Source organism: Eumetopias jubatus, unplaced genomic scaffold (assembly GCF_037043125.1).
Source record: "Eumetopias jubatus isolate StellerSeaLion01/CBP00866 unplaced genomic scaffold, mEumJub1_p1.0 scaffold_10, whole genome shotgun sequence".
Classification (NCBI taxonomy): Eukaryota; Metazoa; Chordata; class Mammalia; order Carnivora; family Otariidae; genus Eumetopias; species Eumetopias jubatus.
In genome coordinates, this window is record NW_028274816.1 from 129,397,103 (window position 1) to 129,422,056 (window position 24,954).

Consider the following 24,954-nt stretch of genomic DNA (forward strand, 5'->3'; position numbering starts at 1 on the left):
TGAAGTGTTAGTGCAAGTGTTAAAACAAAGCAGACAAGGGTGTTGACTTAATGACAAGACGAAAATCAATTTTATTTTGTTTCTCACATTGAAAGCTTGCTTGGCCAAAGTCTTGTGGAGATCAATGACACTTAAAACATGTTTGCATTGTCTGCTTTGGTCTGACAAAATACCTACAGCTAATGTGATAGTTCCCTGATGCTATATGGTTGCTTGAACAGAGATTACAATTCACCATTTCGGACACTGTCTGACAGCTGGAAACAAAGTTCCAGGTTTGATGATCTGCCTGCCAGATCACAACAAAGACCATCCAAATTGGCTTAACCTTGTCATAGTCCAGAGTCCTGGCCTGTTTTCCCACCACCCCAGGGCTCAGTGACTTTCCCCCTACGCCACACTTGTTTGGAGTGCCAGGGGCACTTGGCAGAGCCAGAAGAAGCTCCTCTCCCCATCATCCCTGACCCAGAGGGGGAAGAGAGTAGCCCCAGGCCACAGAGCAGAACAGACCAGCAGTAGGGACACGTTAGAACCCAGGACTGCAGCTTGCTCAAGATTTCTGAGAGCAGGACTTCATGTCTGGAGTACGAACTTCAGGGCACCTCAGGAGGCCAAGCCAAGCTGGTGACTGGAGGCTGGACAGGGTGCAGGGCCATTTCTGCATCTTTGGAGACTTCTAGAATGCAGACTCATCCTGCATCCCTCAAAGATGTATTTACCCAAGCTTGCTGGTGTCAGCATGACAGAACACTAATCATGAGCACACATAGGTCCGGCATGTCCCTCTGATAGTAACTGCTGTCCCCACAAATCCAAATTTAAGATCCCAAGAAAAGAGCGAGACTATGTTCAACAATGCTTCTGCTCAGAGCCTCATACAGGTTTTAGACAAATGGTAAGGGACCAACTTGAGGGACATTCTACAACATTTAACTGGGCTGAACTCTTCAAAAATATCAGTATATCCATAAGACAAAGGTTAAAGGATTGTTCCAGGTTAAAGGAGACTAAGGAGAGGAAACAAAATGCAGTGTGATCCTGGACCAGGAAAAAAAAAAAGCTTCAAAAAACATTGGGACAGCTGGTAAAAATGAAACATGAACTAAAGATTAGATACTACTGTGCTGATCAGATAAAATTATACACTTCCTGAATTTGAGAACTATGTGATGGTCATATGAGAGATTGTCCTTATTTCCTAAGAATTTAGGAAATGTACACTAAAATATTTAAGGGTAAAGGGATAGGTGTATGCAAGTCACTCTCAAATAGTTCATGCTTCAGAGGTGGGGATGGGGGGACAGAAGGTAGGAGGGAAAGAATGAATGATAAAATATTGCAAAATGTTCTTTGTTCTATCCTTGAAACTTCTCTGTAATTTTGAAATTATTTCAAAATAAAAAGTCTTAAAAGTTACAGGATGGAGATGACCTGTTCAGCAAGAGGTCAAAGCACTAACGGCTCTGTTTTGAGAGTGAGTCCAAAGCTCTGGTATCTGCATTCACCAGTGGATGGGGGGCTGTTCCCACAGTCCTGCCTCATCGCCTGTAGGCCTAGAAGACGTTCTAACTACCCACTAGCCTTCTGAGTTCTGGGAAGCTGGGTAGAGGGCATTTGGAAGCATGAGGACTTACAGAGACAGGGCTGCAATGGAGGACAGAGCTGGCAAAGGGCAGCTGGGGGCAATCTGAGGAGTGGTAGGAATCACTACCATTGACTGAGCACTAAGGAGGGAGTGCCAGACTCAGTGCCAAGGGCCTTCCATGCAAAGCCCTCATCTGACCCTAACAGCCACCCTACTTGGTTATCCTGATTTCCCAGATGAGAATACTGGACTGGAGAGGTTAAGTAACTTGCCTAAGGCCATATGGCTAATAAGTGGCAGAGTTGGGACTTAAGACAGGTCTGTCTCTTCCAGTACCAGGACTCTGAACTACTACAACCCTACTCCTCTCATACCCATGGGGCTAAATCTCTCCCAGTTTGTGAGCTTTTAAAAAGCAGAGACCTCATTTCACAAACATATACTGGGTGTCTTGAACTGAACTGTGTGCCCCGCCCCCTGCCAAATTCATATGTTGAAGCCATAAACCCCCCAACATGAGTTTATTTGGAGATAGGGTCTAAAGGCCTTAAAGGAGATAATTAAGGTCATAAATGTATGGCCCTAATCAATAGGCTTAGTGGCCTTAGCAAAGGAAGAGCGATCTCTCTCCCCATGTGCACGTACCAAGGAAAGGCCATGTGAGGGCACTATGAGAATATGGCCGTCTGCAAGCCAGGAAGAGAGCCCTCATTAGAACCTGACTATGCTACCATCCTGATCTTGGCCTTTCAGCCTCTAGATGGTGAGAAAATAAATTTCTGGTGTTTAAGCCACTCAGTCTATGGTATTTTGTTATGGCAGCCCATGCTAATACAATGGACTACTTCCTAAAAAGCCTCCCAAATAAAACATGGAATGGTGCATGCATGCGTGTGTTGGGGAAGGTGGGCTTAGTGCGGAGGAAGCAAGGGAGAGGATCCTCTTGTTCTTCTGTAGCTGAGGGGTTGGTTTATGGACCAAGGGTCCAAGGGCTTGGGCCTCTTGCTTGCCCCTACCTCCTTCCTGTGCAACTTAGGCTCCTAATGGTCTTTGCAAAGGTAGAGCAAAGATCCTAGAACTCACATTAGCAACAGAAAGAAACCTGGAGGCCATCCCAGTTGAGCTCTTCGTCTGACAGACAGGGAAACTGGGGTCCAGAGAGGGGAAGGGATTTGTTCAGTCTTGTTCAGTTTGTATGTGAGAAAAAATGAGTCCCCAAGCTTCAGGCCCAGTCTCATTCTATTTGACCTTCCCCCAAAGACACTCTACCTGAGCTAAAAGTACAACCTCCTGCTCATAGGCTTTCTGAGTAATCCTTGCCAATGACAAGAGGGGAGGCACCACATGATTAAACACACAAACAGCCAGGAAGGGACAGGAAGATCATGTCTCCTCTCCTGCCAATGTTGTGGGCCTCTTGGCTTCACTAACCTACAGCTTCACTACCCTACAGTCAGAGGTGAGGGTGACAGACAATTTGAGATAACACAAAGTTTCACCTACTGAAGACTCTGGTCATGCACAGAGGGCCTCAGAATTGCTCGAGCAAAAACAGGTAAGAACCCTAGGGCAGGGTATTGACTTTGGCAGGTTAATACCACCCATACTCTAGAGTTTTATCTATAGCACAGGAAACTCCCACTTTAGTGCCTCACAATCCAAAATAGGCTTTTGAGCCAGCATTTCCCTAATTGCTCCCAGGAACATCAAAATCTTGTGAAATGTTCATAGAATTTCATTAAAAAAAATGCTTACCATATTTTTTCTTCTAAGATTTATTTTATAAACATGTAAGAAAAGTTCTGGATTTTTGTTGGTCAGATTATGCAATAATCTGCCTTGAAGCAAGTGTGATATTCTCAAAATTATCAAAAACATTCTGTCCTTTTAGTTCTTAAAGGAAAAAAAATGTTTTAACTTCATTTGTTTCCTGTTATATAAAGTTTAAAAGCAAATACTTATATACCCAATTGATTTGTACAGCAATTAATTAATCTGTGAAGCCATGGTTCGCTGTTACTGTGAACCCAAACGGCCCGTTTGCACTGCAGCATAACTTTAAGAACACTCGAGTGAGAGCTGGAATTGCTACTGGAGGCAAAAGAGCTGCTGCCTGAACAAGTTTTCTCTTTGCCTTCTTTGGACTGCTGTCACTTTCCTTTCCCATAGGACCCAAAGCTAAGAACTGGCTCAGTAGTCCCTCTTTGGGGCCTCTCATCCACCTACCAGCTTCCTTTCCTGCTCTCCTGGGGCAGATGAATGCTTTCCAAAAAAAATATTCTACATGATTCTCTTGCAAATTCTTTATACAGCAGGTACACTTCAGCTCAGATATGGCCAGATCACCAAAATTTGAATTTTATGGAGGTCTAATTAATGAGATTTTTTTCTTATACAAGTACAGTTTATGTACTTCTGAATAATCTTCCTCTTTTTCAATCTGGTAATGTCAGCTAGATTTCGACTAGCCTATAGGCAAAGGAGTCAGAGCTGGGTTGTTACCATAATTCACTCATTTACCAAACACTTCTTAAGTACTCCTTACTCTGGACTGGCATGGTGGGAGGATACAGAGATAACAACATGAAGACACCTGCTCATTAGGAGCTCACAGGCTAAAAGGGAAAATAAAACATGAACATCAAGTACTGTGTGTACAAGGCAGAAAACAAGGACTAGCCTGTAAGAGGACCCCAGGCCTCAGAGAACGAAGCTGTTCCTGCAGCTGGGGGATTTAGACATTCACCGCATGTTTACAGATAACCTGCCAGGTGCCAGGCATGGCTCTAAGACTGGAGAAACCCCCATGAACAAACCAGACATGGTGCCTACTCTCATGGAGCTTACAATCTAGCAAAAAAGACAAAGTAGGAACAGGGAATTACAATTCAGTGTATAGCCGTGCTGGCTCTGGGGGGCGGTTACAGAGATTTGGCATCATACACACATTTCACTTAGGCAAACACAATGGTATAGTCTCCTGAGAAAATTTTTAAAATGACAAGGAGAAAGGAAAACAATTTTAAGTCATTTGGGCCATTTCACCTGCCCCTCCACTCACCTAAGGTAAGCTTGTGTGGCTTGTTACAGTTCCCAAGAGCCTCTTCAAAAGTGAGTTGCTTGCCTGAGTGAGTTTAACACCTAAAAATAAGTGGTTTTTTTTTCCACAATATGGCCTTCATTGCAGGCCTACCACTTCAGCTGGAGCTCAACCAAAGAAACTATGATCTGTTCCCACACAGGCAGAAACCAACTGTGCTGGATCTCACGATGCTGGTTTTCAACATGGCATGTTCCCCAGGATTTCCAAGAGGAATTTTGATTACACTCCATTTTTATCTTAGGTGTGACTGTATAGCCCAACCTTGAAATGAGCAGAGTCTCATTCATGACAGCACTGTGTAGCAGAGGCCCATAACCTGGCTCTGGAAGTTGGAGGCAGCCACCTCTAAGTCTATGAGGATGAGGGAAAAGAGAAGGCAAGGCTTAGGCAGAAGGGAGAAAGGTCCAGGGGAGTGTGTCACTGCTGGGGAAGAAAAGCACTGAGCAGAGTTGTGAAAGGCTGGTGAGATCAAGATGGGTCCAAGTAACTAGTGGGCACAGGGCAGGGGAGGTTGGGGAGAACAGGCCAGAGATACCAGAAGTTAGATTTTGACAAGCCTTGTGAGCTATCATTGGAGTTTGGAATTTATTCCAAGCTTTGGAAAGGTTTTAAGCAGAAGAATAACAGAATAACTTTCTTAAGAAAGTTCATTCTGAAGCACACGGAAGGATGCCCAGTATCATTATACATCAGGGAAATGCAAATCAGAATCACAAGGAGCTACCACTTCACGTTGCGAAATAAGTGTTGTCGAGGATCGTGGAAAAACCAGAGCCCTCATACACTAATGGGGAAAATGGAAAATGATGCAGCCATTTGGGAGAATAGTCTGGCAGTTCTTCAAAAGGTTAAAACAGAGTTACCGTATGACCCAGCAATTCCACCCCTAGATATATAACCCAAGAGTAATGAAAACATGATCACAAACATTTGTACATAAATGTTCCATAGCAGCATAATTCACATCAGCCAAAAGTAGAAACAACCCAAATGTCCATCAACTGATGAATGGGTAAATAAAATGTACTGTATTGATACAATGGAATATTATTCATTAATAAAAAGAAGTACTAATACGGGCTACAACACGGATGATCCTCAAAAATATGTTTAGTGAAAGAAGCCAATCACAAATCGCCACAAAGTGTATGATTCCATTTACATGAGCATTCAAAAAAGGCAAATCCACAGAAACCAAAAGTAGTGGTTGCCAGGAGGGAAGAGGGACTGGGGAATGATTGTTAATGGATATAGGGTTTGTTTTTGGTGATGAAAATGTTCTAAAATTGACTATGTGATGGCTGCACAACTCTGTGAATATACTAAAAGCCACTGACGTGTATACTTTTTTTTCCTAAAATTTTTTATTTTTAAGTAACCTCTATACCCAATGTGGGGCTCAAACTCACAACCCCGAGATCAAGAGTCGCATGCTCCTCCAACTGAGACAGCCAGTGCCCTTGAAGTGTATACTTGAAAGGAGTGAACTGTACACTATGTAAATAACAGCTCAGTAAAGCTGCAAACAGCAAAAGTTCATCCCAGCTGCAGTGCACGGAACAGAGATGGAGGGATGGGATATGGGGCAGAGATCAGGGAGGAGCTGTCACAGGGATGAAGTGGGAGAAGACAGTGATTGAACTAAGGGGAGGAGTTCATGGGACAAAAAAAGGGGCCAGAGGAGGGCTTGTCACAGGCTCCACAAGTTCTCCTGGGTAGCTGGTGTCTCTCCCAAGAGGGAGAGTGGGAAACAGAAATGAGGTATCTGCAATTACTATCAAGCAGCAGCAATGTATTTGCAATCTCATATGCATAAAGACTAAGAAGAATATAGAAAAGTCTGTAGCCCTGATGCCCACATACATAAGGAGCGCCCAGGCACACTGAGCTGCCACTAGGGCCATCCTGACTGTCTACCCTCACTCCCAAACTCCAAAGAAAGGGCCTGGGCATTCAGAGCACATGTAAGATGTTGTAAGATCTGAGTGCCTGAGTGTGGGCCAGAGAGCAAGAGGAGGTGGCCAACAATAACTTGGGGAAGTAAAATCTTCAAAGATACTTTTCTGGGGTCTGTGTATTTGTAAGAATTACAAGGCTGCGGAAGTGGGCATTTTTCATGGTAAGATCAAAGGCCCAGTTTTGACTACACACCACCACCTTCTCAGAAAGCCTTCCCTGATCTCTAGCAGGAGACTGGCCAGGACTATAAGGCCATGGGAGAGATGGGCTCAAACTACTGGTGGAAAAGGTCGTGACTGGGAAACACAGAAGGGCTTTTTTTGAACACTGCTGAGACCACATCAGTTAGGACCCTGACCACAAGGACATCTCTGTCCCACGAGAAGACCCAGAGACTGTAATGGAAATGGGATGGAGGTCAATCCCTGCCCCAAACCTCATGCATGCCCTTCTTGACCCTCCCCACACCTGCAACAGAAACTGGTGCTGGCCAGCCCACCACAACCACTGCTTCGGGAAGAGTAAAACACCACTGAGATGCACCAACAAAGTTAGAAGCTCTGGTACCAGCCCATTCACTTGCCAGATGGGAAAACTAGAGGCCCAGGCCCATGGAACAGAAACCAGGGGTTGGCATCCAGGTCTCGGACTCTCAGGTCCTTGTCCTTCTCACTCTACCAACTCCCCAGACCTTGCCCTTCTCAAGAACCTGGCTCTCAGCTGTATGCTCCACCGGGCAAAAAAAGCTAGAAACCTCAGAAACGTTAGGTCTCAACTGGCAGAGAACCATCTCTCTCCAAGAATCCGATGAGGAGGCGGAAACATACAGTAGTTAATAGCCTCTAATCTTTCTAAAGGGATTGAAAAGCAGGTACAGCAACAAAACATGGTAGAGTACAGCTGCTGTGGCTCTCAAGCCCCACAGCCCTTTCCTTCCTTTCTTAGCAGCAGTGTTCTGCATTCACACCACACTGTAATCAACTATCAATGCCACAAGTAAAGATCCTTAGAATCCAGGGCTGCACCAGGTACTAAAACACTCCAGACAGGTGAGGAGTTGTGACATCACAAAGGGACAAAGGCTTACTATCTCTAATTCTTAAGTTCTAGTGAATTGAAGTGAAACACTATTTTTAAGCCTGTAGAGGAATACGAACATTAAATACTTCAAAATAAAGATCAAATAGTAAGACAAAGTAATCTACTGCCTTTAAAATAATCTCAAAGTTTAGAAGTAAACGAGAAATAAACTAAAATTTCTATTACTATTATCTTATTTGCCAGTTTTAAAGATATCTTCAGGTGCCAGAACTTGGAAATAGAAAGAATAAATACTAATGTATCACTTCTGAAGTGATAATAAACAACAGGACCCCATCTCAGATGGATGGATTTTTTTCCTACAGTGGCCAAAAAGCAAGCTGAACACTATATACAACAGACTGACTATACAATTAGGATCATTTAAAAATAATGAGACTCCTCTCTTTGCCTTCTTCCAAAGTATATAATATATATTTAACAGCACACATAAGACACCACTTGATCTTCCCTTGTAGCCAACAGGAAATACTTTCACATATAAAAATTAAAAATTTAAACTTTTAAATCATTAATATTTTTAAACATAATACAGACTTAAAAATTGTTCAACATTAATCCATGACCCCACCCCTAGCACAAAAATCCACCCCAAATCCAGAAGTCACAGTTTTTTGTTCCTAAAAATCCCACAGCACTGAACTTGATCTTCACTTCAAGCTGATTGCTAAGATGCCCCTAACAGAAATCCCCAGGGAGGAACGGAAGCACGATCGATGCTGCATCTCTTATCTACCTGGGCGGCACTGGTGCACCTCTGAGGTCAGGTCCATGAGATCCGGCCCCCACACTAGGGTCCTGGAAGGGTGAGCTGGCAGCTTCCCTCATCTTCCCCCTCGAAGGCTGTCCAATAAGCACCTGGGAATTGACTTTTCTTGGGAAAAGGGTGCTGGTAACAGCTGTCAGGGCCAAGGCAATAGTGAGAAGTTCAGTTCTCTGCTCTTTGGATGAACTGTGTAAAACATTTCTTTAAAAGCACAATGTTAAAAATATTAAGAAAAACATCTACAAAATCTGGAGGGCTGCCTTTTCCTCAAAGGGTAAAGCTTGTGGGGTAGTGGGGAAAGGATTGAGGGCCCAGAACTCTTACTCTGCAGCAAAATATAGACAGATGCCCTTCAAAACACATCACATTCTTAACATGTCTTGCTGAAGCAGCAAGAGCTGAGGGTGACTGTGTAAGAGCAGGAGGGGGCGCCAACTCCTGCGGGGGGGCGGAGGGGTCCTACTGTGCACCCCACCCTGCACAAGAATGTCAGATTTTAGTGCAGCTGCCATTAGCCCCAAGGGCGTCAGGACTCTGCCTCTGAACCAGAGCTGCTTTCCCGACTAACTTCAATCTGGAGAGATGGTAAGTTATCTAACCGGCTCTTCTTTTGGCGAGACTGTTCTTTCTCCTTTATCAGAGCCCCCCATGCCCTTTGCAGCTCAGAGTCATCTTCCTCAGTGCCTGGCGCCCTGTGATCCACCTTCTTCGTGTTCTTTTCTTTGGTCTTGGGTGCAGATCCTAAGCGCGTCCATAAACTACCTGTTTGGGTGAGAAGGCATTTCAGTTTTGGTGGTCAATGCTGAGAAGCAGGGACATTGCCATCACCTGATGTGCAAGAAACACTGGGGAGGGGTCTGTGGCTCTTCTAACCTCTCTGCAGCATTAGGAAGGTAATCTCATTTCCCTGGCTATCATCCCTGCCTGCACACTGAGGGATCTTTGGGTCCCACAGCTAGGGGACGTGTGCCTCCCCATGCATATCAGAATCACCTTGGAGGCTGCTTATGCTATACCTGCCTCTCCCTGGTGAGACTCACCATTCTCTGTAGAGCTTCATTCTGCCAGGAGTGGGCCATTCCCAGATCATTCCCAGCTATAAATTCTGCAAACTGACAGGCCTGCTATACTGTAAACTTTCAGAGAGTTGGCCCACTATCCATTAATTTTTAAAATATACTTTATTAATATCTAACAATGGAGAAATATGTGTTTAGCATTTCATACCATACTACACTATAAAGGCAATTAAATATTTTATTTATAAAGAATTTAACAATGTGAAAAAATGATCACAATAAAATCCTGTATGAAAAAAGCAGAGTATGTATATGGACAAAGATGTGAATAGAGACTTAAGACTAAATAATATTTGCGCTAAACAGAAAGAACCAAGGCTGGTTTTGTTTTTTTCTATTTTCTAAATTTTCCATACCCTTATTACAATTATGACGACTATAACGGAAGAGGAAAAATAATTTATTTTTGACACACGCTATTTCCTGCCTTTGACCAACAAAGTATTTCTATGCTATAGTTTGCTCTTACCCAATTCCTATCCCCCTCGGTTTCAAGTGTTACCAACCTGATTTCTTCTCCCGAGTATCAGAGTAGAGGCCTTTAACGTCTTGCCTGGGAACACCCAGCCTACTATGTACATCAGAAAAAGGCTCTCTCCGAAAGACTGGGTTACTACCAAAAGCCTTTTCTGGAGAATATGGTCTTTTTCCTAACCGCTGGCGTATATCTAGAAAAAGGAAAAAAAGGATTACTGTGACCAAGCGTGTGTGCTTTGCTATCGATATTGTCAACCTGAGATCCCTAGAGGACCTGGTGCCAAATCTCCCCAAACCAAGACAAAGAGCCTGACAAAATCAAGCTTCTAAAATCCTTCTCTCTATATAATCAGTCCGGATTCCCCTAGGAAAGTTCAGACATTGAGGCTGCCAGTGGAAAAAAACTCTCAGCTGACTGCTCCAGAAAGGAATTTCTGACACAAACTCAGCTGTTTTGTTTTGTGTGTGTGTGTGCGTTTTTTTTTTTTTAAGTAGAACCAAGCATACCAAAGAATTTACAAACATTTCAGCTAACAAACAATACTGTAAGTTCCCTGAGAACAGAAACCACAATCTTTGAACATATAAGGAATTCTTAATAAACTTATTACATTTAATAGTAAATGTAATGAGACTGACAAAAGCAAAGGATCAAGGGAAGATATCACAAATCAAATTTGTTTTTCCCTTCCCCCAATCCTCCTCCAAGAAATCTGTCCTCTTGAGTTCCCCCCAACAATAACAGCAACAACAACACGTTTACTAGCAAGTCACTGTACTGCGGCCTTCATCCATCTTGCTTATTGTTTCAGAGAGTAGCATCCCCAACTTTCTGGTTTTTCAGGCCTGAGTCCTTTGGCTTCTTTCCCTTTGCCCCCTCACTTCCTAGTGCCAAGTCTTCTTCCTTTACAAGTTTTGATGTTCTCATCCATTCCATCTCCACTCCCCAATCTAGTTTAGACCCTTGTTACTTATTTAGCTCTCTACCCTACCCCACCCTGCCACAAATTATCTGTCTAAAATAAATATGTTTATTTCCCACCTCAAAAAACTAGGTTTGCCAATGGAGATCCCACTCCCTCCCCGAGCCTTGCTCTAAAGCCACTTTCTTTAAGAAGCCCTCCACAATTCCCCCAGCAGACCCACCTCCCCTCTGTGCTCCCACAGCCCACTGTTTACAGACCTAGTAGAGCACTTACTCCATTCTGTTTTGGGGTGGAATTACCAGAATGTGTGCACTCGTGTCTCTCCATCTAAGTGCTATGATGACTTTGCATCCCCTTCAAAGATTCTAACATTCCCACCATCTAACCCAGGGCCTGGCACACAGCAGGCATGGCCAAGTACCCACTCTGCATATGTATACTATCTAGTTCAAATTCCTGACCATTTATACAAAAACCCAACTTAATTTCTATCATCCTTATGTATAAAGTATATCAATGACATACAGAGTAAAACAATTGGGACATAAATATTGAAAGCTAGTACTGCAAAAGTACGATTATTTTTCATGTCCTTAAAGTTCCAATGCCTAACCCAAAATTTAGAAGTGATGAACTAGGACAAATAAATCAGTTCATTACTGGTAATGTTTTATCCGAGGACCTACCTCTGCCCTAATTTGCTTTCTGGAGCTCAGAACCACAATTGAACAAACAATACCTGACTTAGTATTGCTGCCTGGTGGCCGTGGACATGTGTGCTGACGTTTTTCATCTAACAGATGTCGGACATCTACAAATTTCTCAGTTGGTAATTTGTTACCAATTCGGTTTTTGATATTGCTTGTGGATATAGTATCTGCCCTCATGGAGTTCCTTTAAAAAAAAAAAGGCACAATTAACCAACTTCAACTGTGGGATAAAGACTATGCAATAATCTCATATATTTTGGAGAAAACAATTTAAGAGTCCAATCTAATATAGCCAATATTCACTCACAAATACCATATATCAATAATTATTTGCTTATAAAAATCATGATCAGCCTGTTATAAAGAGATCAGGGCAAGTAGGTTTCTGAGTTTTCCAGTGTGGTTTCCACAAATGATATCTGTAAACTATCAAATAATGTGTAATTCCAAGTCCCAGTACCCTCCCTTCTGGGACAAATGTTGAGTAAGGCCTGCAAAGGGCTCAGGGATCTCTGTTCACCCAGGCTGTGATTTTGCTGTAGTCAACATACAACAGAGTCTACAATCTCTTTCTTTAAAGGGCAGACTTCTCTGTCAAAGACATCTGCTACCATGCTAGGCACCAGCATTATTCTGGCAGCATTCAACACTGGAAAGTTCTCTGAAAACTAAAAATAAGGATATGAGCAAAGCCATATAAATGAACCAGATTGAATTGTTTTTCCTTTCCCCAAATACACTACCACGAACACTTAGAGAGAGAACCCCTAGACCCCAACACTTTGAGTTGTGCATATGCTATCTGCCCTTAGGAATCTGTTCATCCCCAATAGTCATCAAAGAAATATATATTAGAACAACTATTTTTTTGGCCACAAAATTAGCAAAAATTAGAAAGAGTGATAAGACTGGTGAGTATGTAGGTAATAGGTTATAAAGTGAGTAAAACCTTTTTGGAAGGAAATTTAGCAACACGGATTTTTTTTTTTTTTTTTTAAGATTTATTTATTTTGGAGAGTGAGAGAGAGTGCGTGCATGCGAGAACAGGGGTGGGCGGACAAGGACACAGGAAGAGGAGAGAGTCTTAGGCAGACTCCATGCTGAGCCCGATGCAGGGCTCGATCTCACAACCCTGAGAGCATGACCTGAGCCGAAACTGAGTCGGATGCTCAATCAACTGAGCCACCTAGGCACTTTTAGCAACACCACATTTTTAAATATATATGTAGTTTTGTGCAATAACTGGAATTCAAGAAATTTACCTAGTTAGTGCAACAGTAAGAAAATAGAAACCTACATGTCTATCAATAAGGGATTGGTTAAAAAAATCATGATACTTTCAAACAATGTACTACATCTGGGTGGAAAGAAAAGCAGAAGTCTGCAATATATTAAACAGAAAAAGCACACTGCAAAACAATATAAATACAACTTCATTTTTGTAGAACTATAATTTCTCCATGTGTTAGGTATATACATAAAATTAGCAGGAAAGTTATTCATTTAATTGCTAAATCATTATTTTAAGAAAGGTGATATTATGGATGATTTTCACTTTCTATTACTGTCTATCATTTTTATAAGAAGGATTACTTCTTGTATATTTACAGGAAAAACTAGATGCTTTTATTCAAATTCTTCAACGGACTGAAATTAGAACAGATAAAAGTGATTATAAAATTAAGAGGAGTTAAGAGAAAGTTACAAATTAGTATTTAAAATAAAATAAAAAGTTAGCATTGAAAAAAAAAACTATTTTTACCTAATATTTTTCAACTGGGATTCCACTTCATCAGCATACATGGTCATTTTCATGCTCTTCTTTGGTGAAGGAGTGGAAATCATTTTCAATTCTAGGTCATAGTCCATTTCATCAGAGTCTGAACTACTGGCACTGGACTGCCCAGAGGTGCTCCGCTCCCGGGGCTGCTTGAGAGCTGGCAGCTCCTCGTGGTACTCCACCACCACCCTGTCATCTGCATCCATGTCCTGGTCTTCCTCTGCCTCCTCCTCTTCTTCCTCTTCAATGGGTTCCTCTGGAACATTTACTAGTCCTAAGAAATTTAACCAAAACACATTAGGAAAAGCACTAAAACTAACAAATCTGATTTTCTACTCTATGTTGGTGACCTTTTAAAAAGGTGGGGTTCCCACGCCCGAGATCTTACTAGAGCATTATCTGTAAGTTCCAATCTAGTTGCCATTCTGATACCTACAACAGAAGAATGGCTAGTACGGTATGATCTAGTAACCTGATGGACTATTATAAAGTTATCTAAAGTGCAGTTGATTGTCATTATTCATGAATTCTATATTTGCAAATCTGCCAAATTTATTTTTAACTCCATATCAACACTTGTAAAGGTGTTTTTATGGTCATTTGTGGACATGTGCAGAGTGACAAAAAAAATTGAGTCATCAGCTGTGCATATTCCCAGCTGAGGTCAAATGAGGCAACACTCTGCTTTCTTATTTCAGCTCTCATACTGTAAACAAACATTGCAGTTCATTAAATGCCATGCTTTTCATATTTTTGTGGCTTTTGTTGATTTCATTTAAAAATTTTTTAAAATGGCCTCCAAGTGTACTGCCAAAGCTGTCTTGTGTTCTTAAGCCCAAGAAGGCTGTGATGTGCCTTACAGAATAAACACATGTTAAATAAGCTTTGTTCGAGCATGAGTTATAGTGCTGTTGGCTGAGTCCAATGTTAATGAATCAACAATATGTATTAAATAAGATGTCTTTAAACAGAAACACACATCCAAGAAGGTTATATATTGATCAGCTGATGAAAATGGTGTGACCAGAGTCTCTGAATGGTTTAGTATTCACTGTATCAATGATCACAGTGACTTTATAGAACATAACCACTATGAATAATGAAAATCAACTGTAACTTTAAAGTTCATGGAAAAATGCTTATAAGTGGGAGATGACTATAAAATATGTTAACAATTATATTTATTATGAAAAGAAACAAATAAATGTAAAATGAAATCTGTTGTTTATGTTAGCGTGCTAGAATTAGGGGCAATTTGCTTCTTAATTTCTTTAATGTAAATATAAAGATTGTATGGTAAGAATACCTTAGAGTAATTGAAATTGGAAACCTGTAACTGTGTAACAGAAAAGTATGTACATTTTTAAGAAGCAGATTTCAAATATACAATTTTGGATATACTCATTAAATAAAAATGATAGACTTCACCTGTCCCTGTTACCATGATAAACATGTATACATGTTATCCCATGTTTGTATGCTGACTTAGCAGTTCTACAAAGCATGTAGAAGATTCTACAGATTAGATTAAAAATAAAAACAAATCTTTTTTTTAAATAAAAACAAATCTTTATAAAACATAATGAAAACGGTTCTTTCATAAGCACCAAAACAAAGAAAGAAAGGAAGGAAAGACAGAACAAACAAAATGAAACCCAAGTCATGGTATCTCATTTAACGGAGGCATTCGTGTGCATAAGCCAATAAGTATAAAACACTAGACATAGCAGCCTATTTTCATTATCAGACAAAGAAATAATAAAATCAAGTCATCTGATAAAATAACTTAAAAGATTTTCATGCAGCTTTTGATATTAATAGTAGAAAAATTAGATTCCTACAGAAAATTTTCTTTCAATTTTTCCTATGTCATATTTGGCCTTTTTTGTTAGAACAGCTTTTATTAAATCATTTGACCTCTTTTGTATGGGCAATTTAAAATTAATCGTGACTTGACTTACTTTCCTATATGTTGGCAGAGGGTGAGGGCAAGGAAGAGAGGATGATAAAGTTTGGAACCTTAAAAGACTGTATTAAGAATAAGAATATGATTTCGGGAGCCAAACATGTGTCTACCCAAGAGCTGAGCAGGCAACTACCGGAATGTCGGTGTTTATAGGACGTCAAGCCAACGTCATCCCCAATCAGGGCTCTCTTCTTGATCACATCCCGCTGAATGCGACGGGAATGATATCTTCGCTTCCTGCAACATTCCAAGATAAGCACATAGTCAAAAAACCAACAAAAAGGACCTTGAAATCTACTAATTAAATTCAACTATACACTGATGAAATGTTAGGTGCTGAAACAGAGACATTTTACGTGAAACTCAAACTCAGCCTTTCATACCATTTACCCTAGAGTTAAGAATCTTGAACTCTTTCTTCTTGTCTTCCTTCGAGTCCACACATGGTGTTGACATTCCACTGCAGAATACCAACTGAGGGATTAAGAAAAGCTTACGTAGTATTTAAACTATTGTATTTTAAAGTTCTGGACTCACCAAGAATTACTAAGAATTCCTTTCATGCCTCCGTAATTTGGATTCCCATATTTCATGTAATACTGACTTCTTCTGGCTGCTCCAAGTTCCTTTTTGTCATCTAAAAATTAATTACGACAGTTACCCAGGATTTCCCATTGGTATGAAGACAATGTTGAATGGTTTAAAAAAATGTTTTCCATAGCTGGGCTCAGATCAGCACAATCTGCCAACAAAAGGGAAAGATACACTACAAATATTCACTCTCAGTGCCTACAAAAGCAAAGCAGTGCAATATAGAGGGGGGGAGCAAAATACAGAGATGAATGAGGTTAAGCCGCCATTAAGGAGCTGACTGACCTCATAGAGAAAATACTATTAACAACAACAATAATACAACATACAAGGTTCTAAGAAGCTTAAGAGAGCTTCAGTCATTATAGCTGTTCAGGAATAAAAAAGGCTTTCCAGAAGAGGTAGTATTTTCCTGGCCCCCCTGAAAGATGACATTTGTTTCTGAATGACAACACTCCAATAACAAAGAAGTAGTAAAGAAACAGATTATATATATTCCATATATCTGGTAAAACATTTTTTCCAATCATGACGTTCCTCAAAATGGCTTACAGAAAACAGCATAACATCATTTATCTAGAATGCACTCAAATAAGCCACTCAAATGAATATAGATAGAGAGAAGATCACTTTTGTCAAGTTAAAGTGCCAGTTAATAGGAAGAAATGATCATACACATTTTTGTTGAGGCACTCACTGACAACAACAGATGAATACCAATGCACATGTATCCAGTACTATAAGTAAACAGTGGCACAAGCCAGTATGTACACCCTTTAAAAAACATGCCCACCAGCTCCTTGGAGAATGGCTGATTCCAGATTTGGGACAGGGAAAGTACAAGTTGAGTCTGGAAAAACAAGATGTTTTACTGTGCCATAAAGAAAGAAAGTGCTCAAAGAATCATGAAGGCATGTCAAAATAACAGAGCTTGAAGGGCTCCACTGGCCAAATCCAAGAAGATTTGTAAATCAAAACAATGATATGAATGAATAACCCACTGAATAAAATAAGACTCACGAATCTAAACTGATAAGTAAGTAAGTAAATAAATAAATGGGTAGAAAGAGAAAGTTCTTCCTTATAGCAGAATGCCAACTAACGTAGTTAGTTGAAACGTAGTTAAAAAGTCATCAATGGATGTTGAGTGGAAGTATGATGAGCAAAAGTCTATTTACATAATTTCAAAGTACCTCCCACAAATTTTTATATTACAAATGGAAATACAGGAGAAACCTAGCAATCATTACCTTAACCAAGTGAGAAAAGTTAACATCTCCAGACATGGGACAAGTAAGTATCACGTGTCTCCTGACATGATGCACTGCAAATGATATAACAGCATTTCTGTGGTACTCTTGCCTAACACACAGAACCCGATTTAATCAGGAAGAGATATTAGACAAACCGAAACTGAGGGGCAGTCTATAAAATAATGAGCTTAGACTCCTTAAACATGTCTCAGTCAAGAAAAATAGATCAGAGGAGTATTCCATATTCAAAATTCATATATATTTTAATGCACACCAGAATCATTGTGCATAGAGAGCTTTACAAATTTAAGAGGCTTTTAACTCCTTAGAGAATTAGAGCTGAATGGCACAATTAGCAATGTCCAGGAGGATATTGCTGTGATGAATAAAAAAGTATAATTTAAAAATGTTTTAATAGTTCAGATGATAAATTGGCTGAAACGCACAGAGAGCAAACTAGCTTTCACAGAAAATAACTTCCTTTAGCCAGAAATCACAAAAGTATACAAATAGCTAACATTCACCTTCAAAATCTGAAATTCAACTCAGGCAGCAAGCCATCATTTCACAAGCATAGAACATTATAGCTTGAAGGGACTTTGAGATTACTTGACCTAACTTCCTATTCAAAAGAGAAGGATGTCACTCAAAAATAAATGGCTTAGATTACAACTAAAAATTAATGCCAAATATCACAGTTACCTTTTGTAGCAAATCTCATGAATAACCTATTTCCTTTAGCAAGTTTGTTAGCTGGACGAAGATCATTTCTTAGCAGAGACTCTTCTTCTACTTGAGACAATGTGTCCAACTTAAGAAAAAAAGAGCATTTTCAATATAAACATTAAAGCTTCTTTCATATTTATTCAGTAGCAAAGTCCCCATTGAGAAAGCATTCTTTAACAATTGTTGAACCATGACAGCACATGTTCTTCTGAAACATTTCTAAGTCAGAAGTCTTCCCTGAACACCTTGTCTAAAGAATAGTCTCCATCATTCTCTATCTGCTTACCCTTCTTTACTTTTCTCCATAGCACTCCTCCCTTTCTGACATTATATTATATATCTGTGTATCTGTGTATTGTCTATCTTCGCCACTAGAATGTATGTTCCAAGAGGGGAAGGACTTTGATTTGATGCTCTATATCCACAGGACCTAGAATTTGGTATAGAGTAGGTACTCAATAAATATTTTTTAAATGAATACACTTTAATATTTCCAACAATAACACATGCCCCATTAGGAAATATTCTGTCACTTGTTTTTTCTTAATTTTACTGATTAGATAACACTTCAAAATATTTCTCAATAAAACCATTTTCTTTTATACACAAGTATGAGTACTATTCTAAGATTTCAAGAAAAATCACTCATTACAGCCATATGAACTTAAAGGCCAGGAGCCTAGTGTACCCTCAAAAGGTTTAACAGTGAAAGCCAGAGGAAGAACTCAATTTACTAAGTCCTTAAGCCTTAAATAAGAGAGTAAGCAGTTTTTACACTAAAACCTTATATATATATTTTTGCCCTATTACTAACCTCTGTATCACTTGAGTTCTCATCTTCAACTTCTCCTTCTTCAGCCTCATCATCATCTGAACTGTCTTCCTGCTTATCTAAAATACAATATAAGGGACAGGATGAACCTTAACATAACTCCATCTCATGTAATTTAAAAGTCCAATATTTCCTATTTACTGATGATCCAAAGCATCACAGCTTATTTTAGAAATAACTGACAATGAGATGCTATATAATGCTCTGCAGAGAAACCTAAACCAACGGTGTAAAGAATAGGACTTTCAGCCCTAAAGTCCCTCCTTTGTGTTGTTACCTTTTTTACTTTTCTCCGATGACCTGTCCTCATTGACATCCCTGCTTCTTATCTTGTCCAGGGCTGGCAGAGAGCTCATATTGATAAGGGCTCGTGTGGCTGTCATTTCATCCAGCCAAACCACATTGCCTAAAACAAAATGTAAAATAAAACATTACATCACATCCAAATGGTTTAAGTTTTTAAAAAACAGAGACTGCAACATATTCATTGCTATGGCCTCATATAGCTACAGGTCAGTATCAGTGAATGTATGAACCAACTAATGAAAGTAGTACAGAAAGTGGTAGTAAAACCTCTTTGATGAAATTAGCCTAGAGTTGCATTCCCAAACTGGGTTCCACAAAATAACTGTAAAGTATTCCATGAGAAAGGGTTCTGCATATTAAAACTGCCTGGCTCAGTGAGTACTATATAGTGTTAGCAGTTCTTGTGGTGATGATGATGATGACAAGAAGACAACCGTCAAATAAATTTAGATTATCCTTCATACTACTGCCCTCTACAGGGAAGCCATCTGTTGTACCTTGTCATTCAGACACACTAATGATTGTTTCCCACTGTGAAGTGTGGATGATGATGGTACCCATGGAGCATATACAATGGAGGCATGACAGCCACTTGGCTTTGTAGCAACTAATTTAATCTGCTTATTTAAACAAGAGAATTTAGCAAAGAAAAGGTGTTGAGAAGTCTTACAGAAAAGAAATCTATTTAATTTTGTTTAAAAGAGCATTTCTTGGGCGCCTGGGTGGCTCAGTTGGTTAAGCGACTGCCTTTGGCTCAGGTCATGATCCTGGAGTCCCTGGATCGAGTCCCACATCGGGTTCCCTGCTCGGCGGGAGTCTGCTTCTCCCTCTGACCCTCTTCCCTCTTGTGCTCTCTATCTCTCATTCTCTCTCTCTCAAATAAATAAATAAAATCTTTAAAAAAATAAAAATCTTAAAAAAAAGAAAAAGAGCATTTCTCAAACCAAAGTCCACCTTTCCATTTTCAGTTTGGGAAATGAAGGTCTATAGATTCTCACTTTTGTTATGAACGTGTGACGTGGCCTTGGGCAAACAATTTTCCTTCTGTTTCTCAGTTCTGATGTACAACATGAGTTAGGAAAACTGGGTAAATCTAAAGGGTCCCTCCGACTCTAATATCCCTTAGCTACAGTTTTAGTGACTTAGATGAGGAGTTAGCAAATTACGACCTGCAGGCCAAATCCAGCCCACCACCTATTCATTTATTTATTTATATTTATACCAGCTTTATATAGGTATAATTAATTAAGTAACAATAAACTACACATCCACCATGTTTTTTACTAAAAAAAAAAAAAAAAAAAAAATTCTGTGGAAAGCGGCCAGGCTTGTAGGCTTGTTCAGTAACATGTTGTCTATGGCAGCTTTCATGCTACAATAGCAGAGCTGAATAGATGTAACAAAACAAAGACTGCATGGCCTGCAAAGCCTAAAATATTTATTGTTAGCTCTTTATAAAAAAAGGTTTGCCAAGCCTTGATTTAGATAGTGTAAATTAAGCAAAAGGAAAAATGGAGAAAACTCTTCAACTCAGTCATGTTTCTTCATTCAGTGAAAACACTGAATCAACATCTTCTAAAGAAAGTAGCTGGAAAAACCAGGCAGCTATTCAGGGTACAACCTAGCAGGTCAGCAAACTGGCAGTAAACAAAGCCAGACTAGAAGTGAGTTAAGACAAGGAGCCAGCAGAGTGATTACCACAGGTCCTACCAGACTTGGAATAGCGAGGCAAGTAAAAATTACAGCTAGTTCACAAGTTGGAGAACTCATAGGTTAGGGCAAGCAGGTGAAGTTTCAAAGCAAGCAGAGGTGAGAGGTCTCATACAGTGTCAGAGGGTTCCAGTTTAGTTCTAAATCAAATACTAAGGCAGAACCAGCCCTGTGAAGAGCTATATTGGGAAGGTGTGATGCCCAAGTCTATACAGTTGGATCCACCCCTTTGTTGGGAAATTGTGGGAGTTAAAGAGGTCTCAATCATGTAAACAAGGCTCAGATGCCAGCAACCAACCTCCTAGATTCCTGGTCATCACATCTGAGCTGACTTGGAATACTCATGGAATATGATCTGGCAGATTGGCTAAGGCATTCTGGTTCTCATCAATGGGCAATCTTTCTCCCCTAGGCTAAAGGTAGAGGTTAGGGCACAGACGAGTAGTCTCAACCACAAATATTCACCATCTGAGATGGCAAAATTAAAATCATAAACAAAACTATATTCAACAAAAAACTTGCGTGTACTTACAGGAGGTATCATCCAGCCATTCAATGTGAGCAGGAGGATATTCTTTAAAATAGGAAAAGATATCCTGAGTACTCATCTCATCTACTCCACAAATGTAGATTGTCTCCAGTCTCACTTTGGGGATTGCTAGAAAAACAAGACACAAAAGAGATGATAGAATTTTCCCCACCCGCTATTGCACATCCCACCAGTAGCCCTTTGTGACGGTTCGGATAACATGTGTTTAGAAAAGAAGTATGCTAGAAGAGATGACAATTACTTCAAAAGAAATGAAATAGGACAGTAAGGTAAACTATTTTAATTTTTATCACAGAGCAACAGCATTAAACAAATGATCTAATTCAGAACAGGCATATCAGGTTGAGAAAGATTAAACAAATGGTGTTGGTAAAACACAAGGTATCTCTCCCCAAATTAACCTGTAGTAATTAAAGCAAAAACAAATTCAATAGGATTGCTCCTTGAACTTGACAAGCTGATTCTATAATTTTAGAATGTATGTCAAATAGAGATGTGCAATAGCCATGACAATTCTGAAGAGATGCTGCTCCTGAATATAAAGCAAAGTATGAAACTAAAGAAATCCTACAAAGCAATAATAAAATGACAGCACAAAATAAAAATGAACATAAGCACACATTTCACACAAAAGGAAATAAAAAAGGCCAATAAACATATGAAAAGACAGTCGATCTCACTAGTAATCAGAAAAATGCACATTAAAACAAAACACAAGCTTTCATTGCCCATCTGTTGTGTAGTATAGCCACCTTCATTAATTAGCTGGATCTTCTGGATAATTTGCTGCAGCTTCTACATGCTTGTACTTCACCTTGTGCTTTTTATGTTACAGAGATGGATGGCTTCTTTCCTTAAACCTAATGACCCAACCTCTGCTAGCTTCAAACTTTTCTTCTGTAGCTTCCTCACCTCTCCCACCCTTCACAGAATAGAATAGAGTCGGGGCCTTCCTCTGCATTAGGCTTTGGCTTAAGGGAATGGGCTGGTTTGATCTCCTATGCAGACCCAAGGCTTTCTCCATATGAGCAAAAAGGCTATTTCAATTCCTATCATTCGTGTGTTCACTGGAGTAGCACTTTTAATTTCTTTGAGAACTTTTCCTTTGCATTCACAACTTGGCTGTTTGCCACAAGAAGCCTAGCTTTTGGCCTATCTTGGCTTTTGATGTATCTTCCTCACTAAGTTTAATCACCTCTAGCTTTTGATTTAAAATGAGAGACATGGACCCTCTTTTCACCTGAACACTTAAAGAGGCTGTTGTAGGATTATTAATTGGCCTAATTTCAATACTGTTATGTCTCAGGGAATGGGGACCCAAGGAGAGGAAGAGAAACGGGCAACCGGCCAGTTGGTGGAGCAGTCAGAACACCCACATTTATCAAGTTCTCCATCTTGTAAGGGAGTGGTTTGTGGCATCCCAAAACAATTACAATAGTAACATCAAAGATACTGATCACAGATCACCATAACAAATACAATAATAATGAAAAAGTATGAAATATTGAATTACCAAAATGTGACAGAGAGTCAACGTGAGCAAATGCCGTTGGAAAAATGGCACCAACAGACCTGCTCAACACACTTTCCACAAACCTTCAATTTGTTAAAAAACAAAACAAAACAAAAAACAGTATCTACAAAGTACAATAAAATGAAGTGTTCCTGTACAATGTGATGACATTAAAAAAAAATAATATATAAACCTAAGAGTCAGTATTTGTGCACACAAATACCTAGAAAAAGGCCTGGTATAATTCACACTGATAACAGTTGTAACCTCTGGGGAGGAAGAAAGGTTGAAGGCTATAGTAAAAAAGGAAAGACCTGTAGTCTGAAAACTATAAAACACGAATGAAAGAAATTCAAGACGATGCAAAGAAAGGGAAAGCCATTCATTGCTCATGGGTTGGAAGAACAAATATTGTTAAAATATCTATATTACCCAAAGCAATCTACAGATTTAATGCAATCCCTATCAAAACACCAACAGCATTTTTCACAGAACTAGAACAAACAATCCTAAAATTTATATGGAACCACAAAAGACCTTGAATATACAAAGCAATCTTGAAAAAGAAAAACAAAACTGGAGATATCACAATTCCAGAGTTCAACTTATATTACAAAGCAGTCATAATTAAAACAGTATGGTACTGGCATAAAAACTGACACACAGATCAATGGAACAGAAGAGAAAAACCAGACATAGACTTAACAATTATAAGGTCAGTTAATCTTCAACAAAGGCGGAATGAATATACAATGAAAAAAAGACAGTCTCTTCAACAAATGGCACTGGGAAAACTGGACAGCCACATGCAAAAGAATGAAACTGGACCACTTTCTTTGACCATACACAAAAATAAACTCAAAATGGATTCAAGACCTAAATGTGAGATCTGAATCCATAAAAATCCTTGAAGAGAGTACAGGCAGTAATCTCTTGGACATCGACTGTAGCAACACTTTTTTAGATGTATTTCATGAGGCAAGGAAAATAAAAGCAAAAATAAACTACTGGGAGTACATCAAAATAAGAAGTTTCTGCACAGCAAAGGAAACAATTAACAAAACTTAAAGGCAACCTACTGAATGGGAGAAGATATTTGCAAATGACATATTTGATAAAGGCTGAGTGTCCAAAATATATAAAGAAATTGACACAACTCAACATCCAAAAACTGAATGCCATTTAAGAATGGGCAGAAGTGTTTGCTTTGGCTGCACATATACTAAAATTGGAATGATACAGAGAAGATTAGCATGGCCCCTAAGCAAGGATGACATGTAAATTTGTAGAGCCTTCCATATTTTTTAATGCTAAGCTAAATAAGTCAGAGAAAAACAAATACCATATGATTTCACTCATATGTGGAAAGAAACAAAACAAAGAAGTAAAGGGAAAAAATGACAGGGAGAGAAACAAATCAAGAAACAGACTCTTAATTGCAGAGAACAAACTGATGGTTACAGATGGGAGCGGGGTAGGGTGGATGGGTTAAAGAGGTGATGGGGCCGGGGGAGCGGAGCAAGATGGCAGAGGTGTAGGAGACCTGGATTTCGTCTGGTCCAGGAATTCAGCTGGATAGGGATCAAACCATTCTGAACACCTACAAACTCAACAGGAGATCGAAGAAAAGAATAGCAACAACTCTCACAACAGAAAAGCAACCACTTTCTGGAAGGTAGGATGAGCAGAAGTAAATCCGAGGCAATATCCGGGAGGATAGACGGCGGGGGAGGGGGCCTCTGTTGGCCGCTTCTGACAAATGATAGAGCACCAGAGGACAAAATTGGAACTTTTAGAAGTCGGTTCAGCTGAGGTACGTTGCTGCAGCGGATAAGCAGGGGGTGGAACCCTCTCTGGGACAGTGTGGTCTCAGGACCCTCAGGGTCACAGGAAGACCGGGGGTGCCTGAGTACAGCAGAGCTCCCAGGTATCGGAGTGGGGAAGCCGGCTGCAGAGACGGAGCCAAGGAGTGGGCTCTCAGCTCGGGGTTGCCATAAACCGTGATCCACGGCACAGTCGGG

The 24,954-nt window shown here is 39.9% G+C and overlaps 2 protein-coding genes and 1 non-coding gene across 6 annotated transcripts in view; 1 reads left to right on the forward strand and 2 right to left on the reverse strand.

Moving 5' to 3' along the window:
* ITGAE (integrin subunit alpha E) overlaps positions 1 to 8,562 on the reverse strand; it is a 75,000-nt gene extending 66,438 nt beyond the window's left edge. For all 4 annotated transcript variants that reach the window (XM_028095472.2, XM_028095468.2, XM_028095469.2 and 1 more), the window contains exon 1: positions 8,485 to 8,562. In XM_028095472.2, coding sequence (XP_027951273.1) covers positions 8,485 to 8,521 — 37 coding nt within the window. In that variant the 5' untranslated portion in view covers positions 8,522 to 8,562. The remainder of the gene's footprint in view (positions 1 to 8,484) is intronic.
* NCBP3 (nuclear cap binding subunit 3) overlaps positions 43 to 24,954 on the reverse strand; it is a 46,781-nt gene continuing 21,869 nt past the window's right edge. Inside the window, exons 4-14 of the mRNA XM_028095476.2 lie at positions 21,403 to 21,528; positions 19,132 to 19,260; positions 18,837 to 18,913; positions 17,999 to 18,107; positions 15,990 to 16,089; positions 15,586 to 15,689; positions 13,469 to 13,760; positions 11,736 to 11,890; positions 10,100 to 10,261; positions 9,114 to 9,276; positions 43 to 8,647 (exon numbers count right to left, since the gene is read on the reverse strand). Of these exons, the coding sequence (XP_027951277.1) occupies positions 8,539 to 8,647; positions 9,114 to 9,276; positions 10,100 to 10,261; positions 11,736 to 11,890; positions 13,469 to 13,760; positions 15,586 to 15,689; positions 15,990 to 16,089; positions 17,999 to 18,107; positions 18,837 to 18,913; positions 19,132 to 19,260; positions 21,403 to 21,528 (1,526 nt within the window). The 3' untranslated portion in view covers positions 43 to 8,538. The remainder of the gene's footprint in view (positions 8,648 to 9,113; positions 9,277 to 10,099; positions 10,262 to 11,735; positions 11,891 to 13,468; positions 13,761 to 15,585; positions 15,690 to 15,989; positions 16,090 to 17,998; positions 18,108 to 18,836; positions 18,914 to 19,131; positions 19,261 to 21,402; positions 21,529 to 24,954) is intronic.
* Positions 24,132 to 24,238, forward strand: LOC114202312 (U6 spliceosomal RNA). Its single transcript, XR_003607783.1, has one exon. It is a non-coding gene; the product is annotated as a U6 spliceosomal RNA (small nuclear RNA).